Source organism: Hyperoodon ampullatus, assembly GCF_949752795.1.
Source record: "Hyperoodon ampullatus genome assembly, chromosome: 2".
Lineage (NCBI taxonomy): Eukaryota > Metazoa > Chordata > Mammalia > Artiodactyla > Ziphiidae > Hyperoodon > Hyperoodon ampullatus.
Window position 1 is genome coordinate 27598210 of NC_136915.1, and position 12002 is coordinate 27610211.

Consider the following 12002-nt stretch of genomic DNA (forward strand, 5'->3'; position numbering starts at 1 on the left):
GGAATCTCCCCCCGGAGTCATGCCCCGGCTGACGATGATTCCCGGCAGCACATGAGCTCTGGCTACTTCACCTTCTGTTCTAAGTAGCTTAGAGGAGTGCTCACCCCTTTTTGCAGATGAGACCGATGAAGACCGGGAAGAAAATTCATCATCTCGGGACCCAAAGAAGGATGCCCACCAGCTGGGACACTCTGCTCCCGGTCACCTCTCACCTATGCAGCTGGGCTGGGTGCCACTCCACGTCCCATCTGACTGGCAGAACCTCCGTGGAGAGCCCACCAGCACCAGAGGGGGCTGGCAGGAGAAGAAGACAGAAGACCTGTAGGAGAAGCCTCGGTCCTCTCTCCTGCCATGGGCCGGGATGCCAGGATCTCCGCAGAACACAGCTGGGAAGACGAGGGAGAAGGGCAGGTCCAAGTTGCTTTCTAGAACTCAGTCTGCTCGCCCCCCTTAACCCCCACCCAGCCTTTGGTCCTTGTACTGCTTTCCTCTTGGTTCCACTTGAACTCTGGCTGTGGGGCAGCCCTGGGTCAATGATTACACCTGCCTCAGCGCTGCTGTGTGTTTCCTCTCCTTTCCACATTCAAATGCTTATTAATAACCATATCCATGTAATAGAGTAACATTACAGGAAGTCTAGAACATGGAGAAAAAATAAACTATCATCGTACTACCCAAAACATCTTGTTCATTTTTGTGCTCATTCCCTTCTAGTGTTTGTTCAGTTGTATGGAAACTTGTGCGTGGCTGCAAACCTGATGTCCAGGTGCTGTCACCCTTGCTTTGTTCACTTGATATTCTGTACACATTTCCCGTGTTTATGACATCATTATCACTTATTGGCTACGTAAATTCGCAATGAGATGGTGTAACATGATTATCCTAACCCTCACATTAGGCATTTTCTATTATTATAAAGTTTCTTATGGCTTTTCTTTAACTTGTATTATTTTCTTAGGGGAATTCTCTAGGAGTGAACTTACTATCCTTAAGGGTTTGAGTGTGTTCGCAGCTCTTGATGCGTATTGCCAAATGCCTTTCCATGGACTGTGTATTTACCCTGCAGTGAGCAGCATCTGGGTGTGCCCGTTTCATTTGGATCAGCAGAGAGCATCTTTAAAAATTGACTGTGGGGGCTTCCCTGGTGGCGCAGTGGTTGAGAGTCCGCCTGCTGATGCAGGGGACACGGGTTCATGCCCCGGTCCGGGAGGATCCCACATGCTGTGGAGCGGCTGGGCCCGTGAGCCATGGCCGCTGAGCCTGCGTGTCTGGAGCCTGTGCTCCGCAACGGGAGAGGCCACAACAGTGAGAGGCCCGTGAACCACAAAAAAAAAAAAAAAAAAAAAAAAAAAAAAAAATTGACTGTGGAAGGCCAAGTTCCCCAAGACATCACTTCAAGCGTGAGGAACCTTCTTTATGCTATGGTGTGTGTGTGTGTCTTTACATAGAGTCATGAGGTTCACAGTCAGATGTGAAATCAAATGGAAGCCTGGCCCTGGAAGCTGCGGAGTCTGGATGGAGCAATCAGAAGTCAGTTAAAGGCTGAGCCAATTGGAAGTCACCACACCCCGGAAGAGGCAACTCAAAGAATAAGAAATACGAGTGGATGACAAAGAGCAGCTCAGTTTGGCTAAGAAGCAATGTGATGGCAATGAAAACAATGAGATATTTGTTTAAACTCCTCAGGCTGGTAAATATTAAGAATATTGGCAAAATCAACTGTTAGTGAGGGTGTGAGTCAAGAAATCTTCTCATCAACTGCTGGTGGGAGTGTAAACTGGGACACCATTTTTAGAAGACAGTTTGGCAACATGCGTCAAAATGTATAGCGTGCACACCAATTGGCCCAGCATCCTCACTCCTAGGACTTCAACACAAGCATAAAGAAATGCTACTTTCGAGGCTATATATTGCAGAACTGCTTCTAACATGATTAGATTGGAGAAACCCAACTTCATCACCAGTAGGAGAAGATTAAACCAGTTGTGGCATATATAACAAGGGAATTCTTTAAAGCCATTAAAAAGGATGATGTATAGATTAGTATGTATTGATAGAGCAAGGGTCTGATGGCCTGTGAATGAATACAAGTTGTGAAGAGCATGGTTCAATACCATTTATATAGAAAATTGCATACATACTGCTATACATGCAAAAACGCATAGTGATTGTGTGGAAGTATGACAAGCCTAACTATGGCTATCTTTGGGAAGGAGGGTTCAGTGAGAGCTCATTCTTCTTTGTATTTTTGGATATAGTACAGTTTTGGGTTTTTTTTTTAAACAATAACCATAATTCATTGTTAAAAAGCAATTCAGCTATTTCTCAAGACAAAAAGCAAGGTTTCTGAGTCCAGACTCAACCTGGAGTCTTGCTCCCTTCCTAATGTTTCCCTGGAGGAATACGAAAGTCTAAGGGGTTAACCACACACCACATGCTGCCTTTCCTGTGTCCACTTTTACTGGCCCTTGTCTCTGCTGAAATTTCCCAAACTGAAGTAAATTTTCAGAGGTCTCCAAACAGTGTCATGTGTAGCTGATAGTTTTCTGCAGCATTAGACAAATGCCAAGTAGAAAGGAAAAACAGGTCCTACTGTTTGTCCAAGTTCCAGAGCCAGATTATGGGGTAAGGCAAGAATAAGTGACCTGGAACCTGCTTCTCTGGGGGACTCGGTAAGAAATGAGCCCTGGCATGGACTTGAGGCTCTTTGAGACACAATCGGGCCAGGTAGATCAGAAATAACTCTCTCACCAGAAAATCACAAGGGCCCCAGCGTCTCTTCTGTGCAGGGTATTTTCCTTGAAGACAGGCATGTTTCTAGCACTGCCCCGCTTGCCTGTCTATCACCCCAGCTTTGGGCTCTAGCGCATCCAGTTAACGACCTTTCAGGTTAAGAAACACCTCCTTTATCTCTGGCTTAATTTCCTTCCACTGTGACTCCACACAGTGAGAGGAGCCAGGGCTCAATTAAGATAGTCTCATATCCTTCCTTTAAAATCCCTTTCTTCTTTAATAGTATCTTTTTTTTTTTTTCTTTTCGGTACGCGGGCCTCTCACTGCTGTGGCATCTCCCGTTGCGGAGCACAGGCTCCGGATGCGCAGGCTCAGCGGCCATGGCTCACGGGCCTAGCCGCTCCGCGGCATGTGGGATCCTCCCGGACCGGGGAACGAACCTGTGTCCCCTGCATCGGCAGGCGGACTCTCAACCACTGTGCCACCAGGGAAGCCCTTTAATAGTGTCTTTGACAAAGCTCCTCCCTGATTTTGGGCCGGGGACCTCCATTCTAGGCCTCCTAGCAGCAGAGCTCTAGAAGCAGACCAGCAGAGGAGGGAAGAGGATGGAGCCAGCAGATGGGACACCTCGGAGGCCCCCATGAGCGACTTACGGAAACACTGAGGCAGGTCTCCAGTCCAGGACCCGTTTCCCTCGCAGGTGAGCACCGCAGGCAGGGAGAGCTGGTACCCCTCCAGGCAGGCATACGTCACGCTTGAGCCCCACATGAAGTCGGACCCCACCACTTTCCCGTTGGGGATGAGCTGAGGCGGTTTGCACATGATAGCTGGGGGAGACCAAAGCAGGTTGAGTGCTGGGGCTGCCGGGGGAAACCAGGCCCTAGTGGCCGCCGGCACAGATGTCACTGGCTCCCTGTGCCCGCCGGGAGTCTGGGCTAAGTGTCAGGAAGCAGGAACGCCCCCTCTTCCTTTGGGAGCTTGGGCTTTTTGCACCTTACGACAACCCACTCCTCTCTGCACGGCCCTGCCCTCAATGTTCAAGGCCCAGGACCTTCCCACTCCCTCCCTGCAGATGTTCAGGGACCACTCCTCACCTTGCACACCCCCCGATAAGATGTTAGGGCTCTGCCTCATCACACCCTCCCTTCTAGATGTTCAAGACTTTTGTACCTTCTTTGTCCTTGTGTCCACATCTGAAGTCCCCAGACACACCTTTACAGACCGGCTTGGTGCCGTTCCACGTCCGGTCCTTGGTGCAGCTCAGCACGGACACCCTATGTGACTCCATCATGTAGCCAGGGATGCACTGGTAGGTCACAGTTTTGTTGTACCTGAAGTCACTGCCCAGCCGGAGGCCATTGGCTGGAATCCCAGGGTCGCCACAGTTTATGACTGGGATGAGGAGATAGAGCATTGCTCATTCTGAGCACAGACCCCCCCTCTCCCCAGCACCCCAACACCATCCCTATCACTCCCTGCACGTGTCTGGGAAGGAAAGCTGTCAGGGTAGGGATGTCCTGTCCCCTCCCCGGTTCCTAGTTGGGCACCATCCATTCTAAGTCCCCGCAGCCAAGTCTGCTTGCAAAGGCTGTCTTACATCTCCCATCCTTGCCCGCACCATCCTTACACACCCCAGCAACTTGGGCTGGGAAACCCATCTTTTTCATTTAAAGCCCACACCTCTAAGAGGCAGTATCCAGAGGGCTCGCTTCATAAATGAGGCTGGGGTCCAAGGAGAGGGACGTTTCCAGGTTGAAGAGCTTAAGATGTGTTGACGGACCACATAAGACGATTTTTCGCTGGAAAGGGCATCTTACTGCCTGCTCTTCTGCCCAGGAGACCTCTGTGGGTCCAGTGGCCTAGGAGGAGGGTCTTGTGACCGATGCAGTGGTCATACCGATGTTACGGTATCAAGTGAGGGTGGGGTTTGGTGAGCTCTGGCCTCAGAACAAAAGTGAACTTGACAGGGGATTTCAAATGCAGCCTGAAATCACAGCTAGGATTTTGAAAGGGAGAATGTTGTCAGATTCCCTTATCTTATCACTTCCTTCCATCTGGGCCCCACAGTGATTTGCTTTTCAAGGAAAAGGATCTGGAGCTGCCCTTAAGAGAAGCAAGAAAGGGGAGCCAGGCTGGGGTGGGGTTGGGTCCAAGGGAGAGAAGGAACTAACAAAGATGGTAGATGGCAGCAGCTTTAAGGTGGAAAGAGAATCAGGCTGAGCACTGGGGGTTTTCCCTAAAAGAGAAAAAGAAAGCCCAAGGAACTGGCTAGAGTCTGAGAGATAGCAAATAATTATATATTCTCAACCTCTTTGAGCTTCAGTTGTCTCATACATAAAGTAGAGCTAATAGTATCTACTTCATGGGGTTGTGGTGAGAATCAAAAGATGTGATGCATGTGAAACAAAGCACTTAGCTCAGTGGCTGTCACATGCTATGTGCCCAGTAAGTGGAGGCTATTTGTATGATTCTCATTCAGGGTCAAGTCCCACCATGTCAGCCAGCCTTCCCAGTCTCCTCCAGACAACCTTCTTCTTTGGCACGGAGAAGCCCGATTGCCTTGGCCACCATTTGCCATGGAGCCCAGAGGTTCTCACCTATGCACTCCGGGTCGCTGCCTGTCCAGGTGCCATTGACCGAGCAGTGCCGGCTGAGCAGGCCTGTGGCGTAGTAGCCTTCCCGACACTCATAGACGATGGAGCTGGAGAAAACCAGGCCATCGCTGAACATGACTCGGGCATTGCTTGGAGTCCCGGGGTTCCCACAAGAGATCACTAGGAAGCCGAAAGGACACATTATTCATCAGAACAAGAGCAGGCATCCTCTGGGGGGCTGGGCCCTGCCCAGAGTGAAGACCTCGTGCTATGTAAGGACCCTGTGGATTGAAATGCCTCTTGGGATGCTTTCATGTCGGATCATCTCCCCCTTAGAAGGAGGAGGGAGGAGAGACCTGTAGAGATTTTTTATGATTTCTAAAAATTAAAGACTATATCTGTTTTATTATCACACCTAAAATTTTAAACAATTCCTTAATATCACCAAATATCCAATCAGTGCTTAGTGTTTCTGTCTATCTCTTTTTTACAGTTGATTTGTTTGAATCACGATCCAAATAAAGTCCACACATGACATTTGGTTGGCATGTCTCTAAGACTCTGAATCCAGAGATTACTGGATTACCCTCTCCTACAATTTATCTGTTACATGAATCAGGGCATTTATCCGGTAGAATCTCCCACTTTCTGGATTTTACTAACTGCACCAATGAGGCATTGTTCAGCATATTCCTCTGTCCCCTGTAGTTACTGTAGTCAAGTTCTACTTTTTGGCAAAGGTACTTTTCAAAGGTTTTGTGTTTTTCTTATCACATCAGGAGGCACAGAATGTCTGGTTGTTTCCTTGTTAGTGATGTTGAGGCTGACCAGTGGGTCGGGTCTGCCTGCCTCATCTGGCATTATAAAGTTCCTATTAGTTGTCACTTAATGGTTTTACCAGAAATTAAATATTGTTGACCAGATTCGTTATTTCATTAGGGGATAGAAATGGTGACATTCTAATTCTATAATTCTTTCTGCTTTAGCTGGTGTTTAAGAACTTGTCTATCATCAAATATTTGCTTACCCAGAAATAGAGTTCATATAGGACGGCTGGATTAATGCTTGATTTCTTTTCTTTTTTTTTTTTTTTGCGGTACGTGGGCCTCTCACTGTTGCGGCCTCTCCCGCTGCGGAGCACAGGCTCCGGACGCGCAGGCTCAGCGGCCATGGCTCACGGGCCCAGCCGCTCCGCAGCATGCGGGATCTTCCCAGACCGGGGCACGAACCCGTGTCCCCCGCATCGGCAGGTAGGCCCCCAACCACCGCGCCACCAGGGAAGCCCTGATTTCTTTTTTTTTTAAATCAGACGTGAGAACAATGAGTTGGTTCCCTAGCAAGTTCCAAAGGACAATATTTGAATTCACAGATTTGAGCTTATTTGCTATGTTTCCATCTGTTGCCACTTTTATTCTTATGGACGCTCAAATTATCCCATCTTTGACTAGTGGGAGCCCCTTCAAGTTGGCTCCTGAGTTCCTTTGACATGACCCACTTGTGTTTGGTAGATTCCTTGTTGTAATAAGATTTTCCATGTTCATCTTGCATATATCCTGTCCCAGTCCTGGAATCAGCCATTTCTCTAAAGAGCTCTGTTTCCTTTGAATGGGCAATGGATTTAAAAACTACAATCTGGGCATTAAGGGTACTCATTGTTACTGAGCTGGTCATTGATTCTAGACTTTTAGTCTGGGAAAATAACTTTTCAAATTGAAAATACATTATGACTTTATGCTGATATTACCAAGCCAAGTTTAGAATTGAGTTTTTCCTTAAATTTTTTATTTATTTTTTTTTTTGCGGTACGCGGGCCTCTCATTGTTGTGGCCTCTCCCGTTGCGGAGCACAGGCTCCGGACGCGCAGGCTCAGCGGCCATGGTTCATGGGCCTAGCCGCTCTGCGGCATGTGGGATCTTCCCGGACCGGGGCACGAACCCGTGTCCCCTGCATCGGCCGGCGGACTCTCAACAACTGCACCACCAGGGAAGCCCGAAATTTCTGATTTTTATATATCCCTTTTATGTTGAAAATCTTGGTTCTTAATGACAATAAATAATTTTAACTTGTTTTATCCATATATATTATGGTATTATATACATAATAGTTTCACAATAGTAATACCAGTTTTATTACTAGCAATATGATTGCAAAAAACAGTTTAAGATTTCATTGTAGTTCTTTGTCCTTAGGATATATGTACCATAGTCAGATTTCATTTTTTCAAGTCAACTGAAATAATTCTCTGGGTTATTAAATCACCAACTTGATACATAGTTAAGTTCATTTGTTTCCATTTTGATTTGATATTCGGAGAGTACTTGTTTCTAATCTTTCATTTAATTTTATTTTATAAGTATGTACAACATTTACATAGTCCCAGAGTCAGATCTACAAAATGATTCCTATGTAATTAGCACAACAGATAGGCCCTATCATCCATCCACTCAACAAGTATTTGTGCTGCCTAGGTGCTGGATATGCAGTGGTGACCAAGCCATGTCCCCTGCCCTTGAGGAGCCCAGTCTATCTTAAGAACCTACCTATAAACAGATGAATTAAAATATGATGTAATAAGTGCTACACTTGAAGGAAAAAAAGCACTAAAAAGAGAGCAGTTTATTGGGGCTGGAGATAAGAATTTGAGTAGAGCCTTAAAAGATAAGTGGGAGCTTGTCAAGGGAAGTCACAAAGAGCTGTGTACATGTTACACATACACTCACTCAACAAATATTTGCTTCCAGGTCCAAACTCTCAGCTGCCCACTTTCTGTTCCCTGAACACTCCTGACATTGATGGCTGACTCCATCCTGGGACCTGAGTGGCAAGAAAGGGAACCTGGGTCACAGTGGATATTTGAGAATATACTGAAGTCTCCCCCTGCCAAAACACTCTCTCAGTACCACAGACCTCTCTTACTATGCCTAGGAAATCCTATAAAAACTAACTTTGCACCCCCAGAAAGGCAGGACTTTGGAGAGACAAGTGGGCGAAGGCACTGACTCCATTTCTATCACTGTTGTCCCCTGATCATGGGCCAGAGCATCTCCCCTTGCTCTTCAGGACTATGTCACAATCTCAGTTTCATGCAGCCCATTCTCTAACCACTGCCTTTTATTTCTTTAGCTCGCTCCCTCTGGAATTCGTTCTCTGGTGATTGGGACTTATAATCCACGGATCCTACCACCTTTTCACAGCCCCTTACTCCACTCATAAACCCGTCCCCTCCTTACCCAGCTTAGATGCTAAGATTTATCATAATCACTGCTTTGTGTATACCCTCATCTTCCTTGCCACTTTCTTTCAATGTCTTAGTTGCCTAATAAAACCCCAATCCTACACCTAATGCTTCACCTACCCTGTGCCTGAAACTATGTAGCTAAATGTGTTTGAACAAAAACCCAGACCGATGCTGACTACTGTCACTTTATGTTAATGGCTCTTACCTTAATGAGCCCTCAGTGCTGCCTGGCAATTATACATTTCCCTATTCCATTCCCACTCCTCCCTTGCTAGATGATGATTTCATATTGCGTCCTTCCTCTTCCAACACCTCAGTCAATCTTCCTCTTACTGTTAAACTGCTTCCTAACTAGGAGAGTGCTATGCAGGTTGTATTTTAGAGAGATGGGGAGAGAGAGGGAGAGACAGAGAGAGAGAGAGAGGGAGAGAGGGAGGGAGGGAGGGAGAAATTTGGGGAGCAGGTACAAAAAGTTGGACTTTAGGGAGAGAGGTTTTAAAAAAGAGGTTTTTTTTTTTTCCCCAGAAACTTAGAAGTGTGTGGAGAAATATATTTTCCCTACTGGGCCTACCTCAGGAACCATCATTCAGAGCTTATATTACTTTTAAAGGATTTTTAAAAGCTGGATCTGTATTTCGTTTGGCACTTTGGATGCTATTTAAACACAGTGTTTTCCCTTAAACTGTAAGCTCCAAGAGGGCAAAGTGGGTCTGTCTCCATCACCATTGTGTCTCTAGCCTATACTACAGTATTTGGCACACAGTTGTTGAATGAAACTGTATGGAAATAAATGCACAAATGTGCTTAACTTAGTTTATCCTGGTGTCTTCCCTTCTTAGGTAAGTGGGGAATATGTTTGCCTTTGGATTACTAATGAGATGAACATGAACTCTCTGTTGATGCCCGCTATTCACCATGCCAAGGGTTCAAATGGGGCCCTGGATTTTATCTGTGTATGTGAGGGCAGGCACTAGCGAGTAGGAAAATGGGGGAAGATCCTGGGGCCGGCAGAGGGGAGAAGCAGAATGGTCACATACATTACCTCCACACTCAGGCTGCGTGCCGCTCCACGAGCCGTTGGCTTGACAAGTTCGCTCTGATGATCCCCGGAGTACGTGGCCAGCTTCACAGCTGAAGCGCATCAGGCTGCCTGGGGCAAAGCTATCTCCCAAACGGATGCCATGGGCTGGGATGCCAGGGTCACCACAGATTCCCATGCTGGTTCCTATGGACCAGAACCAAAAACCCCGTTGTTTTTAGCATGGCAGGAAAGGGAGTGGAGAACTTGGAGAGAGAAAGATGCTGGGCTGATGCTAAGGAAGGGCAGTGGGCCCTGAGAATGAGGGCAGTGAAACTGACCGTGTGTCTAGCCTGAGTCACCAGGACAGGCTCCTGCCTTAGTGCAGTCACCAGGACAGGCTCCTGCCTTAGTGATGTGGAATGCACCTCCTCGTGAATCCACATGTGTAGGCATCGATAGTAACATCTTGACCACAAGGGGCTTAAGCCATGTGTACCCCACCATTCACTGTTAATGTATCTTCCTCTCAGTTTTGGGATTATTTCCTTTTCCAGTCTAGTCTCAGAATATGAGAATACTATACAACCCCATGTTCCTCATTCTGCTCCTTACCATGGAAGGGGGATTCATTCAGCCTTCAACTAAAACACTTGAAAAAAGAAAGCCTATCACACTTGGCCAGGTTTTCTTATCTTTTGACGTTTTCCAGGATGTGGCTCATGCAACAGGCAGTACAGGGTCCCCTTGAAGGCAGCCCTGATGGTGAGTCGCTCTCTCTCCCTCACTGGCTAGCTGGCCTCAGCTGAAGCCAGCACTGTTAAACAACAGGCCTGAGGGTGGACTCCCAGATCCTGGGCATTATCGGACAGAACAGTCCCCACTGCAGTGTTTGGCCTCTGTTTCAACGATATAAGGAAGTCTGGGACAGAATACTGTACCATGGGGGCAGGTGGCAACTGTTGACTCTTTACTGAAGAGGTACATCAGCAAGATGATGACACTGCAGAGGTAGGCAATGAACTTCCTGAAGTGTGTCTCAAATGCCAGAAATCTCTGCATGTCCTTTATGGCCCAGGGACTTATGACTTCTATTATGCACCATCTGGGTGCACTGACTGTACAGAATGAGGTTTGAAAATCTGACCCTGGAACTCCTGAATGTGTATCTTTTAAGACTGACAGGAGATGATGTTGCAAAAGATGATATCTGTATCACTGGTGGAATTATATCCCACTCACTAGTACAGATCTAGCGTTACTTCCTAATCACCTATTTTTTCCACCTTCACTTTCTTATCTAAGGTATTTAAGATTCATTCATTCCTCAGCCTTAGTATTTATGGAATCCCTTCTACTCCTGTCCTCAGAGGTCTCCAGGAAAGCTCTGCCCATGATACTCTTCTTCTAAGTGTCTGTCATCCTTGAGGAAGACACGGGAGAAGTAAGATTGCAAACTATTCTTCAGAATATTCAGGATTGGGGATCAAACAGCTTAACGCAACATATCCCCTAATGAGTGAGGTCCATGTCTTCTGAAGGTTCTTTTCTGCTTCTTACTTTTTCATGTTCCCAAGGTGTCAGCTTGTTTCTAGTCTCCCCTTGACCTTTGATGTGGCCAAGGAAGAGTCCCTTCTTCCACATGCAGAACCAGGACTTAGGTAGTCACAAAATTATGAAATCTCAGGGTTGAAAAGGTTTTAGAGGTTTTCTAGCTTAGTTATCTATAAGAATTGTTTCTGTAATATTTCCAGTATGTCATTTCACAGCCTTTGCAAAAACAACTTCAGAGAAGGACAATTACAGTTTGGGAGAAAAGACTTTGGATTCTGTGCTTTTGGGCCAGGAGACACACTGTGTGGTTGGGTTACATATGCTAATGGGTTGGAGATGCTGAAGCCTTTCTTTCTGATTTCTTCCTCCCCTACGTTGTACTTCCTTTTCCCATGGAGAACAAGGATCCCCAAATACATAAAACAGACCTTAAGAACACCATTAGTCCCATGTCCTAGAGAAACGTCTAGAGGGAGGACTTTATGCAAAAGGGACTGTTCACCAAAGAGACTGGGGCAAATGCATGCTTGAATGGGCATTTGGATGCGAAATGCATGCTTTTCTTCTGTGGAATACTTCTTCCTCCTGGAACTTGCTCTGTGGACAACTCTGGAGGCCTCAATATACATGATCCTTGTCCCCATGCCAGCCTCCCCAGGACACTTCCAATACAAGTCCAAACAGACAGGAGCCTGGGGCCCAGCTGATAGGCTAAAGGAGTCCCAGTGGCTCATACACAGTCCTGCCAGTTCATGAACTGGGTGATTAATGAGATTAATGAGGGTGAGAGGCCAAAGTCTTGGGTGTTAACAGAGTGACGTGTCTGGGCTTGTCCTGGGCAGCCCACAACCCTTTGAAACAGTGG

The 12002-nt window shown here is 46.7% G+C and overlaps 1 protein-coding gene across 1 annotated transcript in view; it reads right to left on the reverse strand.

The window, feature by feature from the left end:
- The window catches only part of CSMD2 (CUB and Sushi multiple domains 2), a gene marked incomplete at both ends in the record, with an annotated part of 669667 nt that overhangs the window by 18566 nt on the left and 639099 nt on the right, over positions 1–12002 (reverse strand). Inside the window, 5 exon segments of the mRNA XM_079698551.1 lie at positions 213–386; positions 3387–3560; positions 3946–4125; positions 5331–5507; positions 9608–9790. Of these exon segments, the coding sequence (XP_079554677.1) occupies positions 213–386; positions 3387–3560; positions 3946–4125; positions 5331–5507; positions 9608–9790 (888 nt within the window).